This window comes from Symsagittifera roscoffensis, chromosome 4 (assembly GCF_963678635.1).
Source record: "Symsagittifera roscoffensis chromosome 4, txSymRosc1.1, whole genome shotgun sequence".
NCBI classification, from domain to species: Eukaryota; Metazoa; Xenacoelomorpha; order Acoela; family Convolutidae; genus Symsagittifera; species Symsagittifera roscoffensis.
This window is the reverse complement of record NC_087065.1, coordinates 29,091,626-29,110,551: the sequence shown is the minus strand read 5'-3', so window position 1 is coordinate 29,110,551 and position 18,926 is coordinate 29,091,626. Positions and strand designations below refer to the sequence as shown.

General features: G+C 39.1%; 3 protein-coding genes across 3 annotated transcripts in view; all 3 read right to left on the bottom strand.

The window, feature by feature from the left end:
* Positions 1–6,781, bottom strand: part of LOC134844834 (uncharacterized) — a 40,098-nt gene extending 33,317 nt beyond the window's left edge. Inside the window, exon 1 of the mRNA XM_063861650.1 lies at positions 6,456–6,781. Coding sequence (XP_063717720.1) covers positions 6,456–6,599 — 144 coding nt within the window. The 5' untranslated portion in view covers positions 6,600–6,781. The remainder of the gene's footprint in view (positions 1–6,455) is intronic.
* Positions 1–18,926, bottom strand: part of LOC134844673 (zinc finger Ran-binding domain-containing protein 2-like) — a 474,693-nt gene that overhangs the window by 159,913 nt on the left and 295,854 nt on the right. The window lies entirely within an intron of this gene.
* The window catches only part of LOC134844671 (5'-AMP-activated protein kinase subunit gamma-1-like), a 466,367-nt gene continuing 462,683 nt past the window's right edge, over positions 15,243–18,926 (bottom strand). The window contains exon 3 of the mRNA XM_063861473.1: positions 15,243–16,787. Coding sequence (XP_063717543.1) covers positions 15,945–16,787 — 843 coding nt within the window. The 3' untranslated portion in view covers positions 15,243–15,944. The remainder of the gene's footprint in view (positions 16,788–18,926) is intronic.

The window sequence follows — 18,926 nt, the reverse complement described above, 5'->3', positions numbered from 1 at the left end:
AATAATTCCCAAGTCTTTATGTTCATCCGTGACATCCACTGTATCATGGTTCATAAGAATATTGTATCTACTCTTCAGGCACAGCATTTTGCATTTCCCACTGTTGATTCGCATTTTATTCTCTTCGCACCACTGCATAAGTGTATTGGAATCTAGTTGTAAGCTTGCGGGATCGCGGGATACAAATTTGTAATCATCAGCAAAACCGAACGGAGCAGAGTGGATGCCGTCGGGTAGGTCGTTAATATAAATCAAAAACAAAAGCGGACCCAGGATAGATCCTTGCGGTACCCCACTTGTGATCAGCAATGGTATAGAGATATTGTCGCCAATCTTGACTCTTTGTGTTCGATGGCTCAGGTAGCTTTCAATCAACTGGAGAAGTTTTCCTCGAATCCCGACGTTGTATAGTTTGGCTAGAAGCTTTCTGTGACAAACTTTGTCGAACGCCTTTTCAGAGTCTATATATAGCACGTGCAAATAAGTTGAATTTTCGTCTAAGCCACTGTAGATGTTATCGAGGAAACTCAGCATCTGTAAAACTGCAGATCTTTTAGGCCGAAACCCGTACTGAGAACAATTTAATGTAGGACGGAAGTGTTGATAGAGGGCGTCGAATATGATTCTTTCGAAGACTTTTGAAAGTGCTGGAAGAAGTGTAATAGGCCTGTAGTTTGAGACATTTTGTTTGTCGCCCCCTTTGTGGACGGGGATGGTTAGTCCGTGTTTCCACTTCTCAGGAAAGACTCCTTTGTTCTTACAGGTTCGCATTAGGAGGGTCATTGATTTGACGTTAGATATATTCTTCGGTTAGGATGTTTGGGTTTGGTATACCATCGCATCCTCGGGCTTTGGCCAAAGACAGTTTCGAGACTACATTGCTGACTATTTGGTCGTTGATTGTGATTGACCCCAATTTGCTCGCAGGTTCAGATTCAAGATCGTATATAGCAGTAGTAGTTTCTGGAGGAGAGAACACACTATGGAAATAGCGATTGAGGAGGTTGGCTTTGTCCGCATCGCTGGAAGCTGAAATGCTTCCCCACTTTAGAATAGGAGGAGTTTGGTGGCTGCGTCGTATGCTTCTGAAATACTTGTGCATTTTGGAGAAATTCCGATCCATGAATGTTTTGCTTTCGAATTCAGTCTGATCGAGCCTCAGTTGTTCACGGACTTTTTCTTCAGTGATGTTTGTTTTCGTTTCATTTGGCTTCTTGGCTTTACGTAGTGTGCTGAGTTTTTTCATCAGATGCGACGCCTCGCCCGATGCCCAGGGGGCAGGTTACGAGGGTGTTTAGTGATGGGCGGAATGTGTTTCGATACTATACTATACAACCACTCATACCATGAAGTCAAGAGGACATCCACATTGCTGTAGCAGTAGCCAGTGAAAGGACTGTGAAAGGACTGTTGATAATTTCTATTCCGATGAGATCCCAGTGAGCCTTATGGTATGAGAACACGTTGACGCCCAGATCGATTAGTTGACGGGATGGTGGCTTTGGAGGAGCATATTGAACTTGTAAGAGGATTGAGTACGGCTGATGGTCGGAGCACTTCTTGAAATCTACTGAGTGTGCGATTCCGAAGGCTTCGTCAACTTTCGTATGGATTATAGGCGAGGTATCGTTGATGAGGAAGACATCCAGCATGCAGGAGTTGTTTGCCAAAGTTTGTTGATAGCTGAATTGAACCAAGAGTTCCAGGAGCTCGGATTCGTATGCGTCTGTTGAGACCATGGTTGACCAATCGGTATGTTTCAGGTTTATATCGCCAGCAATGATAACGTGCCCGCAGTTGTGTTCCATTTTGTGGTGTTGCAGTAGTAGCAGGAGGTGTTTGAAAGTGCTCACGTTGAGTCTATGGGAGCTCCCGTCAGAAGCTGAATAGACACAACAGAACAGTAGTGGACTGGTTGTAGGTGAGGACTGTACCAGTGAGGCAACGCAATCAGGAATATCTGATGTGTCGAGATGAGTCGACGAGTAGAGGTGTCGGATAGCCAACAAAACGCCACCATGCTTGAAGGAACTGTTGGCAGTATGCGCTCGGTCCGTTCTATAGATAGTAAAGTCAGTGAGAAATAAGGCGCTGTTAGGCACGTGACTAGTTAGCCAGGTCTCAGTTATACAAAGAATATGAAAGTCTGAACTGGTTGAGGTGTTGGCGAAAGCCATTCTTCGCTTAATGTCCAACAAACTTCGAGCATTGTATACAAGAACGGACATTGAGGCATTGTTTAGTCATTTGGATTCTGATTCGGACTCAGTGTTTGCGGTAGGAGCAGGCAGAATGGTCCAAACTTTGTTTATTTTCTTTTCTAGCACTAGGTTTCTCAGTCTGATGCTACTGGGCTCTGCGCCCCCATTGATCAATACTCGCCGTTGCTGCAGCAGGAGGTTCTCTTTTTCAAATTCACTTGTTGTTAGTTCGGGAGACACAAACACTTTTTTGTCGTAATGCTTAAGTTTCGATAAAGAAAGAAAGATGAGTCTTCGGTCGCAAGCATTGTTTACTCTCGCCATTATGGTTCGATCTTTGCCTTTAATATGATTGCCCATTCTCTTGATATCTGTTGCTTGGCATGCCAGACCCAGGTGCGAAAAGATTTTGTTCACTTCTACTTGATCCGCCTTGAAGCGCAAGGCGGGATCTCTGTTGACCAATTCAGGAATTCCTCTTATTCGGATACCATTGAGTGCGTTGCCAGTAGATTCTTTCTGTACGTTTTGCTTTGTCGCAGCCACCACAGGGTGTGGGGCTGCGCTAGTGGCGAGGGTGTTGGTAAGGACCTCAGAAAATTTCTTCAGTTCAACTTCGGTTTGCGTTTTGAGAGAGTTTTCAGCTTTTTCCATTTGTTTTTGAATTGCTTCTACAGCAGAAGATTGCCTGGAAACCAAAGAAATAACCAAGTCTCGTTTGCCATTGCTAGAGCATTGATTACACATCAGGAGGACGTTGTTTCTTACTTCTCTTAACTCTTTTAGTAATGTTTCTGAGAACCCAGTGCATTTCAGGGTCAGTGCATTGAATTTCCACAAGTCAAACAAACAAACAGTTCAACTCCGTCCGCTAGCGTATGGTTGCATGTGTTGCAATTAGGATTCATTTTGGCTGAGCGATGTAGTTCAGTTGGTAGCGCGTCTGTCCTTCGGTCGAGAGGTCCGGGGTTCAAATCACACCAACGCCGTTTTTTTTTTTAAAGAACGAAGATGAGCGGAATGAATATTGGTGAATAGTAGATGCAATATGATGAATAGATGCAATATAATGCAATTTGCTTCCCACTCCGAATGTCCGGGTACGCTGTTCGCAGTGGCCAATTTTGTAAGTCAAGCGGATTGATTGTCGGTGACCTCTTTGCATCTATTCGACAACTGCCGTATGGATTAACGTATGGACGTCGTGGTTGGGGGTACGTTAGGGGGGGGGGTGTGGATACGTTGGGGGGGGGGGGGTACGTTGGACGTTGGGGTATGTGAGGGGGTGCGTCGTGGGTTGGGGGTGGTGGTGGATACGTTGGGGGGGGGGGGGGGGGTGGTTGGTGGATACGTTGGGTGGGGGGGGGGGTAAGTTGGGGGAATGGGGGTACGTGAGGGGGGTACGTCGTGGGTTGGGGGAATGGGGGTACATGACGGGGGGGTGTACGTTGGGGGGTGAGGTACGTTGGGAGATGGGGTGGTACGTTGGTGGGGGGGGGGTACGTAAGGAGCTGGTCAAAAATGCTGTTTTTGGGCACTTTTTGGAAATTTACTACATATTGGCCGCCCCTGGATGAACGTGTTCGTTCGAGTTTTGCAGAAAGTTGCAAAAATTAGAGTCATTATTTACAAAACATCATCCATTTTTATCGATTTTATGTACAAAAAATAATTTATTAAATTGAAAACAAAAATGGATTATAATCCATTATAATGGATTCAAAGTTTTCCAAAATAATCGATTAACAATTGATTACGTGGTCTAAATTTGATATGATAATCGATCATATGAACAACATTTTAATCAACGAAAATCCATTATAATCGATTATTACCCATGAAACTTAGTTGCGGGAATGATTTGGCTTTTTTTCTCTCCTCGCATTCACGTTATTTTGCATTTAAGTCTTAGAATTTTTTGCTAGGTTTTCTATGCAAAATAACCACTTGATTAATAGTCTTATTGTTGCCAAATGAAAATATCAATAGAGATTAAAAATCAACCATCTCACCGGCATGCATTTATACTAACTACAATTCAGCATAAAAATGAACGAATCAATAATTTTACTGAAAAGAAAAATAAGCTTGAAAAAACCAATGCAAACCAATGCTAACAACGCGAGATTGTTTATGCTTGTCTAGCAGAAACTTTTCAGTTTTAAATATACGTTTTTTGTTTTCATTTTCAAAGTTCATCAGCTTAACTTTTCAACTTATGTTCAAAAAAACTTTAATTTGCAACAACTTTTTTCCCAAAAAGAAGTAAATTTTTCAAACGTTCCTTCATTTTCACTTTTACTTCGCTACATATACGCTCTTAGCAATTTCCTTTATTTTTTTGCCCTCATTGCCCATTATCGTTATAATGTTGAGCAAAGAAAAGTTTGGCTGGTAAAACCTAAGACTTAAGAAGTAGATGTCGCGTAGGATCAAATTTTCAGAGAAGATCGCACAATTTTAAATCCCAATTATTTTTCTTTTTAATTCGTTATTTCATGTCATGAATACTCTTGGAACAAAAATCAATGATAAAAATCTCAACATCCAAAAGCATAAATCTTTTGTTAAAGATTCCAAACGTCGCACGCAAAAAGTTAATTTATTTTCAACAGCAAGTTTCTTGACCATTTACTTAATTGAGCTAAAAAAGTAGATTTATCACTATACAAACTCCAAGATACTTTACATGTTGCATTGCAAAAACTTGTATTTTCTGATAACAAAAATTTCATAAGTATTGTTCCCCAAAAACAAACAATGAGTTCTGTTTTATTAACACTGAAAACAAGTTAACATACTTTTCCAGTTGCTGTATTTTTTTACGTTCTTAAGTCTAACATCGAAATTCTGGTACATAAGATAGCTGTATTTATAGTATATTACACTAAATTATTGTTAGTTGATTTTATTTTTTAAATCAATTACTTTGAGATTGAAAACCAATAGTACTAAATCAGTACCTTGTGGTATGCCATGTTTGAGCCTTTCCGTGTTTGGCAAATGAATCTTGAACATTTTCTATGGTCTTTATAGCAATATCTGAAAAGTGAATTAGTTTTTACTGATTGCTCCATGTTTTAACAATGTTGGCAAATCTGACGACTGCATCTGTCACAGATTTGTTTCACTAAAATCTGAAGTGAGTGAGGACCTATGATATCAAACTTCAGGTCAGATTCTCCATAATTTGTTTCAAAAACAAGCAATCGAAAGCTTTTGATAGCGGTTTTCGCACAAAAAGGCCTGTAAGTTGTCCCGTCTTTTGGTTTGCTTTTGTTTCCTTCTTGATGGAGTGATTGAAATCTGTTCCAATTATTGCAAAAATTAAATGCGTTTCGATACCAATCGCGCATGATTGAAGACAAAAAGCTTGAATTCCGATTTGCACTGGTAGTTTATTTAATGGTTATCTAATTTTTTCGTCGTAAAATTTTTCTTGTGATTAGCAGTGACAAAAGTCTGAGCTAATCGATTCTCCACTTGTACAACTTGGATGAAATTCGCATGCTGACTAATGATTTTACAACCGGGATATATTTGCGGTCCTCGTACACAGTCTAATAAAACTTAAAAGCACTGGCCCCCACAAATTGACGATAAGGTTTTAAGTTGAAGGTTATAAAGTTTTACAGCTTTTCTTTCGGCTGTGAAAATTACACATAATTGGGTTTTGTTAACAAGCTTCAACTTCTAACGTCTCGCTTAAAATATTTTTCAACATTTACTGATTCCAGAAAAACATATTTTGCAACAAAAATAGTTTGATTATACGCTTGCTAGCTAATTTCTGAAATCTTTCCTAAGATAATCCGCTCAGAATTTTATAGCTCCAAATTCAAAAATTTACCATAGTTTTTTTCTTAACTAGGATGCCCTTCAGTTTTTCGTAAGTAGGATGCTGGAAATAGCCGACCTTTGAGTCTTTCCCTTGCCGAGGCGTGCTTCGAATCGATTTTGTTTTGACTTAGTGCTCGATCTAAAATTTGCATCTCGACTGCAATCTTTAGGTCTCAAAACGGCACCTAATCGACAAAACTGCACCTACTCTGAGTCAAAAAGTAAGACAAGCACCTCGGCCCGGATTCTTAAAACTTGACTGACCTTGATATTTTATAAACTACTCTGATTGATGATAGAGGTTATTAAATGAATGCCCCTACTCAATATTCATTGCAGCAAATCTGATGCTTGCGTATATATTTGTAAATGAAATTGATTCTTCTCCATTGAAGATTGTCTGCTTTTTCTTACCGTGGCGTGATGGTGGTGACTGTGGTGTCTTGTCTTTATGTGTGGGTGAGGAGGGTGCACGTGGGGTTTCCTTATATGGACATGACAGCAGCCTCCAGTGCCCATAGCCGCCTCATTGCCACACGAAAGGGGACAACAAAGCATTACAAGTATAAAGGAATAAAATATACGAAGTAAGTTGAAAGCAGATCAGACAAGGATCAGATAATTCAATAGTTCACAATATTGGTCAAGGTATAGAATAGGATTAAGTTTATGAATTCGACTGATACTTTTAGTTAATCGAGGTGAAGCGCCGTAAACCTCACAAGCCTCTGAGACGGCAGGAAACTCGTTGTGAATATCAAGTCAAATTGGATTTGATTGGTAGTGTTGATTTTGGCCGACTCGTAACTGTGTTTATAGTGCGGGATTAAAACATTTAGCAGTGATTTAGATCAGATCACTGCCGCCCCAACAATTACTTCAGCGGCTGTGTCTTCGAGTTCTATGGGAAAAATTGTTTGGCATATACGAATGGGCAATGACATTTGGGTGAGTGGGTGTCCTTAGGCCGCAATTAATCCAAATATGCTCCACTATTATGGACAATAATACAGAATATTGCATTTGGACCTCATTATCAGATTCAACACCTTTTGGTTTATCACGGTACACCATTCAAAAGCCGCTCCTAAAAAGCGTGTCGCTCAAAGGGGAGAAAAGAATATCTTTAATTATTTAAGTTAAGAAGCTGTAAACTGGTAATAAGAACAGAAGACACCATACTTTTTGCTACAATCAAGTTTCTCAAAACACCAAATAAACGAGCAGGCAAGTGTAAGTGTGGAAGTTGTTTACTCAAATATAACACGTTCCAGAGGCGCTAACATCCCCGGGACCAATCAAGCGAAAAGTACCACTCAACTTGAAATGTATGCAACAGGCCATTTGGCGTGTTTGTATCCCAAAAACCTGAAGTCTTAGTAGTCAAATGGATATTATTCAACAAACAGGCCAGTGCAGCAACAGAAGTTTGACTGATTTGCTGTTCGATCTCACACAAGGAAGGTATTACAGCACAACTTTGTTTAAAGTCCCCGTAACAGCAGATCGATAAACAGGGTTAAGTCATGAGAGCCAATTTGAACTGTGACTAGTGAGAGGGTAACTTCATACAAGGTAGACTATTTACCACACGCAACCTCCCTTTTAATCTTTTCAAACAACAACCACTGTGATTCCCTCTTTCCCACAAACCAAAAATTGATACAAAAATCAACCACAGCAAATCTTCTCAACTTCGACCATATTTTTAGATTAAAAACATGGATAAGTAAATTCAAAATGTTTGACCTCAAAGTTCTTTTGAAAGATAAAGAATTTGAAGCTATTCCGACAGATGGATAAAACTAACAATCTCCAGATGAATAACACTCGGATAAGGCGTTTTCTCGAGCGTAGGGGAAGGACAAGATGTTTTCTTACCGGCGCGGATAAGGGGTTCTCTCGAGCGCAGGGGAGGGGCGAGTGTTCAAAAATTGAAAATTGTGTCGACCAAACTGATCTCCTGAGCTCTCTTAAAACACTATGGGGAGCCTCAAAACACTATAGAGATCCTAGGCTTGAGCTTCCCCCTCAAAATGTGTATGAGCTCACAGAACAGTCGTAACTACTTACCTGTGCTATCATATTAACGCCCGAAAAGATTTATAACTTAGCGAAAAGAGGACGGTATTGCGCTTTCTTTCACAGAACAAACTATTTTTAATTTGTATTTTAGGAACTACTAATTGGCTGCTAGATCTGCTTATAAGCATTCTATAAATTGCGGAAAACTCAACCCGATCAAAAAATTTCGTTTTAGTTAATTTTTTTTCGGTGATGATAAGTGGTTGGCGCATTCTGTGATCATGGCACAGTAACCATCTACATTTTGTTAATTCTTAAAAAATAATTGAAGTTATTTATTTAATAATATAAAAAAGTTTGGAAAAACAAAAGCAATTTCAACTCAGAAGCGAAGCGGATCTTCGCACCACTTGCTATACAACACAAACATAAAAAAAAAACATTAGAGTCGAAAAAAATTTAAACACTAGGTGAACCAAAACTTTTGGCTAGGAGCCCAGCTAAAGCTGGAAGTATGTTTTTGATATTGAATGAACCTAATATACTATTGCGGCACGAAAAATTTGGTTTTCAAATCGTGCTTTGCTCAAAAGCTGTTGCTGATCTACTAAAACGAGTGAGAAGAGATTTTGAGACAAATTTTTTTTTGAGATAATCAAAATTCTCAAGGAGAAATTTCTCTAACAAAAAACTATCGCAACCGGTTCTTTCATTTGAAGTTTTCCTCTCAGATTTGATTGTGTAAAGTTTAGGAAAATTCAAAAAGTTTCTAAAAAAACTGTCAAAAAGTCTAAAAACAGTTAAAATACATTCCAAATTGATTAAATTTTTTCTGCAAAACTCAAGTTGAGGCCGCTTAAGCTGAGAAGATTCCCAAAACCTGAAATTGGCTCGGTAGTTTTTGCGTAAAGTCAAAACTTTGTCATGTTTGAAGGCCAGAAATTTTTCTGAAACAAACTGGACATAGGCAATTATAAAACTTGGCTTTGAACAACCTGTTGTTTTGATTTAATCTATGATAGGAGATTGGGCAGGATAGTTAGTGAGAGAAGTCCAAAAACAATCAAAACCAAAATTTTGACTTTCTGAGGGCCATAACTGTGTGAAAAAAAAACATGACCAAATCTTTTTCTTTCTTAATACATATGCCGGTCGACGGAGCGCTATTATGGTATAAGGCAAAAATCATCAGCAAAAAACTTATATCGAAAGTCGTAAATTATACAAACAAAGTTTAAATTATACAAACAAACAGAATCTGACTGATTGTGGCCATGCCCGGGTTTCTCCGATACCCTCTATCTCGACTAGTATTGGCAGACCCATGTCTACTCCCATATGCCAGTCAGTATAATCTGACAGATGAGTACCATGTTTTACTTGCCTGACATTTCGATTGCGCCAGATTTTTAAATTGCTAAGTCACTCAAAGCAAGTACAGTGAAAATTGTTTGCAGCAAAAAAAAACGATTTCAAGATGTGACAAATAAGCCGACAACAGATAAGCAGAAAAATGATTGGCCGAAAATTTTATTTGAAACAATATTTCCCGTTTGAAAAAAAAACAGGTACTGGTGAGATTCAAACCCTAGGCCTTTGCCGTCACACGCGTATTCGTTAGCTCCAGGCTACGTTTGGCGGGAACGCAGTTTCAATTAATTATGAACCAAGATTCAAGTGATTTTTTTTAAACAAGTCAAAAGTCTATTTCGGTTTCATAGCGCTTGCTAATCGCCAGCGTAAAACACTTTTAAAATTTCATTCATCCCACATGCTAATCATTCATCCCACATGTTTATGAAGATTTTTTGAGCTTTTTACTCAGATAAACTTATTGCTCGGAATCAATTAACAGGTATTTTTTGAGTTCGAAAATATCAAACTTCTAAGAAAATAAATGAAATTGGTTATACAAAAACTCAAAACCCTAGACGCCTGAGAAAGACAATTTGCGTTTAATAGAGATCACTGAAAATTAACTGCAATTGATGAAACATTTGATATGATGAAACGTTTGATATGATTGAAGCAAAAAAAATATCTTGAAAGTTCTGTTTATCTTGGCTTATACAACTAATCGGGAATCGACCCGCTTGCTGTTTGAATTATCAAATTAATTAAAACGCATAGTTTCGTAGACATGTTTGAACAACGAGAACTTTTTACAGATAACTGTTGGAAATTTGCCATAAAAGCCAGGCGCGAATCTAGGAATTTCTCGAGGGATTGAAATTTTTCGACATTTTTTAGGCCGACCAAATTAATTTTCTGATCTCTCCTATATCACCATAAAGACCCTATATTGACCTTATTTTCTGCGCCGCCAGCAACTTTTTCAAAAAAAAAAACAGTCGACCAAAAATCAAATAGCCGAGAAATTGGAAAGCGGCTTGACCTGGTGACGAAAAGATACAATGAAATAAATCTGACAGCTATAGGAACTATATAGGATCTGAAGAACACTTCCAAAAACCTCTCTAATTTTCCGAAAATCCTCAAGTTTACATCAGTCTAGGGTACCAGGTCAAATAAAACAGTCTCGATGACTTCCAGTCAAAAGAAAAAGAGTTGATGTAAGCTAAGTTGAGAACAGAAGCGGTCGCGAGACACAAAAAAACACCAAATGCTTGCTACAACTGAAGTTTTAAGAGCTAGACATTAAATCAAAGATACAAAACCGTGAGGAGAACAGAAAAAAGTAAGTTAATTTAAAATAGCTTCATCCGAATTGAAGAAAGATTCCGACTACGTTGATTTATTTGAAATTGGGTGGAAGTGCCCAGTTTGACTCAAGCATTAATGTAATCAAACCGACCGCATATTTTTCTGGATTAGATACTGTTCCGTGTAACGCCCAGGTGGATGACTTCTTCGCATGTACCGCCCAGAGAGGTGATTTGGCTTCAGCAACGATGCATGGGACTGAACGCCTCCCAATTAATCTAAAATCTCTTACAAAGATTGGTACCTGGAGGAAAAAATCGGCGACTATGGGTCAAATAAAAATCAGATACAACCCTACCGGTTCTCGTTTGTAAATCAGTTGGTTAAAGCCGAGCCTACCTTGTCTGTTAATTTTGAAAACTTCTCGTGACTGTCGTACTTGAATTTAACACCTCATACTGAAGCTTTCTCGATACCGCCCTCTGTCTACTTCAGCTAATTCTACAACCAGAAACTCTTATCATCTTTAACCGCAACAATGACAAAGTCTGTAACCTGTTAAAGTTATTTGAAAGATCGCACTTATGAGGCCCTTCAAAATCTGTAACTTTCCCGTTCAATAGCTGCGGACCACTTAACTATTTACTCCACCACACGAGCAAGTACCCTTGCAATCACCGATTGACTCGAACATTCCTATCTTCTCCGTTCATCAGCCGTATTTTTTGAATACTGCGTACAGCAACTTTCACAATTTATGTCAACTATCGCAATCGATAACAGTTCTAGACTGAGCCCGAATCTTGGTATCGAATGGGAAGAAATCATTGCTCGAATGGAAATATTCCCAGTAAGATGGTGATCCGTTGGAATGGCATCAATAGATAGGTCAGTTTCGCAGCGCGTTCGATTCGCAGTCAACTCTTTCCGATGACGTCAAGCTAACGTATCTGAAAACATTGGTAACTGGGAAAGCTAAATTGGCATTAGCAGACTTCGCGTATTCAGGTCGGATGTCCAGGGATGCCTTGAGAGTCCTTGAGCAAAATCTGGACAATCTCAAATCGTCGTGAGCGCGGTTTGACTTAACTGCTTCCAACCAGTGTTTCGGAAAAACATTATTAATTTTGTTAGTCAGATTTCAAGTCTTATTGGCATGTTTCGATCGATCGTTGTCATCTGAAAGGAACCGCATATTTAATCAACCATTATGTAAAATACCTCCGAACATGAAGAAGGCTTGGTCGTCGTTTAGGGTCAAGCGAAATGGTATTGCCCGTACCTACTTGATTTGAAAAATTGGTAGAGAGGAAAGGCCGAAACGCATGAGCTTATGAATACTTTCCCTGGTAAAGCAAAAACCGAGGAACCCGTCAAAGCAAAAACTACTACCCTAGTTTTGCAGCAAGTGCTAAATTGAACAAGATTCCATACCCTCCTTGCACTCAATACGCTGGTAATAATCCGTTATGAGGTTGCAAGTCTTCAGGGAAAAGAACCATACTCAACGAGCGAAGTTTTCCGCAGATAAAAAACAGCTTTCCTTCTAAAGTCTTCAGGAAAACGTTTTCTAATGGAAAAACTCAGCAGAAAAATCAACATTGTTTTGTTCCGCCACCGTACAGGACAGTAAGTCTTTTCCAATTTATTGAGGTCGCACTATCCGCAGATATGAACAAAAATGATAAAACTTAAAATGTAACCGCTTACGTGGAACACGAAATTAAAGTGGGTCAAAATACTGATGCTCCGGCACTTCAAAAAAGTATCCATACTTAGCACCAATAAAACCAGTTCGGTAAAGTTATTCGGACATCGAAATGGTAATTGCTCAAGACTTTTATAACCACACCCGCCCGCTCGATTAAGTTCATGATAAGGATAGGAAAAGTCCAATGGCTGTCCGTCTGCCGGTAGACTGGATATAAAGTGGCCTACTTTCATCATCGCCAGGGTTGTTGTCAACTTGTTTCAAAATCAATGCGGAGGACGCAGAGCTTGTTAGTCAAGTTAAAGCGTGGTACGAGTTAGAAAGCTATGGCACATACAAACAAGCTGATGCTCGTTCTGCAGCCGATCAGCGATCACATAACCTTCTTGAATAACCAACATACTATGATGATGAACGACACTGGGTAAAAATGTCATAGGCAGATGATAGCAGTTCCTTACCCAACAACTAATTATCGGCGCTGGCACAGTCGAAGGCGCTTGAAAAGGGCTCGACAAATATTGTGGTTTGAAAACTAAATACACTGCATCATTAAAAGAAGATCTCGATAGAGCTAATGTTATTCCGGTTAAACCGTACGATCCGCAGCTTCGCTTCGACCGTGAATGGCATATACCCCATCATCTTGTCATCAACCCAATCAAGTCGGGTAAGAATTGCCAGGTTTTGCATCGCGCTTCAAAATTTCACGGCCAATCACTGAACAAATCACTGCTTGTTGGGCCTGACTTGCTACAAAACTGTTACCCATGCTTAAGCGCTTCCGTCAACATCAATTTACCGTCTCCGCGGAGAACGGGGGTATGTTACACCAGGTCGGCATACCCCCTTATGATCAACCTTCTTTGCGCTTTTAATGGTGCGAGGATGCCACGTCGGATGTGCAAGTTACTTAGTATATCTAGCATTATTTCGGTGCTCGGGACTCCAACGTGCGCTCATTTGCACCTCAGCAAACAACCAGGGATAGCGATGAAAAATTTCCTGTAGCATTTCGAGCAGTACTTACTAGTATCTAAAAGAATGATTTTTTGGATTTGTTCGACAATCGCGATGACGCACTGAGAAAAAGCAATGATCCGGTGAATAGGGGGATTCCGTCTCACAAAGTTCGTGAGAAATGTTCCTGCAATTAAAGAGAAGTCAAACCCCTCGATTGAGGTAAAAGCAGAACAAACGGACATTGCGAGTGGAGGCGACCATTTGAACTCTCATTTTTAGGGTTAAAGTGGAACCACGAAATCAACTCTTTTTGTTATTCGTCGAATTAACCGTGAGCTCTGAACAAATGTTTCAGACAAGTGTTCTCAGTTTTATTTCATCGGTCTAAAATTCTATTGGTTTGGTGGCTCCCTTTATGGCAAGGGCGCTCCTACTACTCCTAAAAGACATTTAGCGCACAACTGGGCTACCATGGGATGATCCTTTGCCAGAAACGCTTCGGAAACAATTCATGTAGGGCATTCAAGTCTGTTCGACCTAGGAAAAATAGTCATTCCCCGGTACTAATTTAGTAACCCATTTGATCAAGATGAGCTCCATATGTTTGGGGATAGCTCGCACGATGTGTTTTGCGCGGTTCGTTTCCTTCGTGTCCGGATTATTGAGACTGAACAAACTGAACTCGTCTTCGTACTTGGTAAATCATGGGTATCACCAATGAAGGCTTTGTCCAGTCCGAAGCTGAAATTGCCGGCCAAATTGCTGGCATCTCGTTTGAAGGAAGATATACTACGTGCGTTTTCAATTAATGTAAACCGCACTTTTTGGTGGATCGATAACACCACGGTGTTACAATGGCTTCACGCTTGTTGATAAATTACCCGTTTTTGTCGCAAACCGTGTTTGTGAAACGAAAAGAACTCACCTCTGTTGTTGATCAGTGGAGATAAACACGCGGGCACTGGCACAGTTAGTCCCGATGGAACTAAATTAGAAGCGTTAACTCCTAACCATTTCCTCTTAGGCGAGCACTTGATTAGTTTTCCGTCGCTAACATAGCGGTGGCTGTAGGAGTATATTCTTTTTTTGAACAAGCGCTTGAAATGGCAAGCCGATCGATCCCAACCGTGATTTACGTACTGGTTATTTCGTTTGGATCGTCGATCCCTGCAGCCGCCCTGGTGGGCACTACTACCTTAGGTCGAGTCACTGCACTGCCCTATGGCAAATATAACGCCGCTCGCTCGGCAACCGTGAATACCTTATCGGGCCAATTAATAATGCCTCTCGTTAAACTCGCTCCGGATCTCACCTCTTTGAGCAAACAGTAACATAGAATAAGTTTGAACTATGAAAGGCAGTAAGTTAAGAACGTAGAATAGGAACTTAACTGCACTAAGTTGAGCCAAAAATGTACTAAAATAGAGAGACAATGGCCGTGCGGCTTACTTTCCCGACCAGAAATACAAACTTGACCTTCGAAACCGGGTTCGAATTCCCCCACTAAAACATTTTTTGTTTTTTTTTACATCAATCTCATTAATTTAGTTCAAAAAACGGCCTTGAAGGACCTTGATTGACAGGTTTTTGTCTGCCAAAACCGTGTTTTGCCAAAAGTGTGAAATTAAACACATGCGAAAGAGACTCGGTGCTGCTAAGAACCTTTAGTTATTGTAAATTACAGATAAGACCCGAACTACCAATTGTTCGGTGATTTAATGAAATACAGTATTGGACCATTCCTATTTTGTTACGAGCAGAATAATATTCGAGCGACTAAATATTTGTCAAGACTTTAATTTAGCTATTTTTTTTTGAAGAAAAAACTTCCTTTTTAAGTTTTACTTGATTAGATTCATAAATTGTTAATTGATTTTGCTAGCCGCGCACCATCAGAGTTCAGCAAGATATCAATAGAGCTATTTAAATTTGAGGCAAATACTGTAAAGCTAAATTCCAGCTATACTGACTTTTTTTTACTCGGGTCATCTTCTCATGTCAGGAAAGAATACAACTAGAAGGTTGGAAAAGTAATCATGAAATTCATCGTTATTTTTACAGCGATAATTAATGTCAAAAGAGAATTAGGCTAATTATTTGAAAAAAAAAATGAAATTAGGTATTTGGGGATTCCACTGATAACTTTCAAATAACCGCCTTAAGAAATGCAGATGAAAACTTACTTCATTCATTAACACTTTAAACTGATAAAGCAGTTAAATTTTAAGTTAATCCGTTTGTTAGGCACTTTGCATTTTACAAAACGTATTTTCGATACAGGAAAACGAGAAGATAGATTTAATTATTCCATTGACAAGAAATCCGCACATGTATGTAGTTAATTGAAAAGATTCATAAATCTTGGATACGGATTTCAAGTCCAAGTTTTAACTGATTAACATAATAATTATACAAAATTAACCTGTTTAAAAATTTGAATATGCGTAATTCAATTCTGTGTAACTACTACAATTCTCAGTCTGTTAGTTTGGTCAGATGGGCATGATGATAGTCAGTTTATGCAGTGATATCATGTGAAACTACAGCCTATGAACCATCTCTACGCTTTCCACTGAGGAAGAGCTGCCTGGTAGGGAATTGCAACGCGATCCACCCATCCGAAGTCCCCCCGGGCCTCCCAAAATCGTATCGGGGTGCTGCAGAATGAGATAGCTCAAGATGTCTGACAATGAAATCAAGCCCACGACCTTGTAACCCTCATCCAAAATAACTAATCTATGTACCTCTGCTTTCGCTATCAAATCAACAACTTCATTCAATGAATTAGTCAATTTGCAATGGTAAACTGAACATCCAGCCGTAGCATCAGCATTGTCCGTTTCCATTGCACTCTCATCAGTGCTTTGCTGCTCTTCGCCCTGAGAACTTTGATTCATTTTCCTTCTCTCTAACGCCTTCATTATTGAGTCGTCCAAATTATCGTACGATCTGTCTGCGGCAAGGTGAATCACGTCAAACTTGGAATAAATATCTACGCAGCGTCCTGAATCGCGGTTGACCACTGGAAAAGCTGACACTTTGTGCTGAATGAAGAGTTTGAGCGCTGTGATTACAGAAGTATCCGGGTGTACGGTGACGATATTTGATAATGTGCCAATGCGCAACTCCGCAATGGACTTGTTCATGTACTGAGGTCTGGTAGCGTCAGATAGATAGAGGTACTTGAGAAGACGTTTGTGAGTGAGAATGCAGAGCACGTCTCCAGTGTACGGATGGACCAGGGGCAGCCTGTGTATTCTGTTGTCAATTAACATCTTAACTGCATCGTACAAGGAAGCATCTGGCGATATATAGGTGAAGTCATCTCTATACGCCAGCACTTCCCTCCATGTTTCAATTCGCTGCTCTTCTAGTTGTCTCATCTAAACCAAGAGTTCTTTTAAAATTTTGTTGTCACAATGGAGTCTTCTTAGATATATTCTTCTTAAACAGATTTAGGAGGAAATCAAAAAGTTCGAACTGTCAAAACTTCCCATACAACAAAAAAAAGTTTGGCTAAATAACAGTAAAGAGCATCTTAAAATTAACGGTGTTTTTTGCCGGTTTGTTTGTGGAAAAACCGGCCGCAGCCAGTAAATCTATCGGAAAGATTCTATGCTTGCAACTGATCTAATTATATACATTGGCGGCCGTACGTCTACCCATAAACAAGCTACTGCCTATCCTGACTCATTTTCTAGTGTATATAATGAACGAAAGTAAACATTAAAAAAAACAATGACTTAGTTGAAACCTCAGCTTTCGAATTTCAAAGAAAAAAGTAGATGCCCTTTAAGCTCTTTGAGTTTCTAGAACGATTTATGATTGGCGCTTTTTTATAACATGAACTAGAGAAAACTCGATCAATAGGTAAAATTTTTATTCCGTTGAAATCTAAAAACAAATCCACTTTCGAAACTAGAAGTCGTCCACGTTTTTTTTCTGCGCGAATTCCACGTTCGTATATGGAGAGTGCTATTTACGTCACTTTGTAGTAGTTAGAACATAGTTGAAAGATGCCCGAGGCCATCTTCAACTATGTTGTAACTGTTTAAGAGTATGTTTTTGCTCTTTCTGAGGGAAAGAAGCCAGAAAATTGTGAAAGAGCCCGGAAAATTGTGAAAGAGCCCATAAAAGTGCGCAAAACTATGCAAATAGTTTATTTTTTCATTCATGCGTTCTAATATTTCATTTTTCATTCATGCCTTGTCGAGAAACATGTGTGAAAGAGCAAAAACATACTCTTCCAGCTGATGAATTTCAATTGAGTACCTAAGTACATCGTTTAATAAATAAGTAAGCTACACCGTTTAATAAATAAATAAGCTCACTGCTACATTTGACACAGTTCATCAAAGCGGGGTAGTAAGTGATATTTAAAATTGAGACTCAACAACCTACACCAAACTTCGGGTTTTATCATACCTATAGGGAGACGCAAAACTTAGAGACGCGATTAGATTTTTCCCAGGAAAACAAATCAATGGCAGTTGTACCGTGAGCAAATAAGCAGCGATTTTCAACTGAACACGCACTTAGAATTATAACTGACTCTGTTGAAATGACAAACATGGAGAAGTTAAACAGTGAAATCGAAATTCTTCTTGATCAAGAACAATGATATTCCGGCAAAACATTTCTACCTCAGAAACTATCTTCAAAAGCGTGCAGAACATAAGCTTCAGAATCAAACAACATTCGCATACTTCAGGAAACAGTGAAAACAACAAACGCGAAAAGGCTGTGGAACTCTCATCAACTGATTCAGTTTAAAGCAAATCAATATAGAATGGGCTTCAAACAACTGCATGCTAAAGCTCTGAGATTACATAGTAAAGGAATAACCAATCCTGGCGTGAACTTCAAAGAAGAAAAGAAACTCTCGTGAGGTTCGATATGTTCGCCAATACTGAAATATATCCAATAGAAAGAAAAAAGGAAACTTTTTGAACATTTTTTCAAATCTAGAAGAAAAAAAAATATATCGTTTAAACTATTTGAACTTCAAACTGTTTTTACTATTAATATTTCGTAATAATGTTGCATTTAAATGACTGGATCGATAGGTTATTTTTTACCGCTGAGAATTCAGAAAATAAAATTCCATTTTTGAAAATAGAAGTTACTCGTCACGTTTTAGCTGACCTTTTCACTCTCGCTGTTCAAAACAAAACAAAAAAGCATCAAAAACTATTGAGGTGAAAACCACTCCGTTCTTTTACACTTAACTGGTACTTGCCAAGTTTGACAAAAAACTGTAAATAATTGCACTGTTGGCAATCGAGCGCGGCAATTTATAGTCAACTGTGCGCATCAATTATAGTCAACCGTTTAGTCAGACCAACAGATCCGAATAATATCAGTGTATGAAATGTCCCCTCATGTAGCTGCTAAACCTTCAGCTCACATAGCGCGTAGAAATATGTTCGACCGTTCCCAAAATGGAATGAAGCAAACAAATAATGAAAAACTAAGCCGGATAAAACTCAATGAGTAAAGTCGATCAATGAAAAATCAAAAAA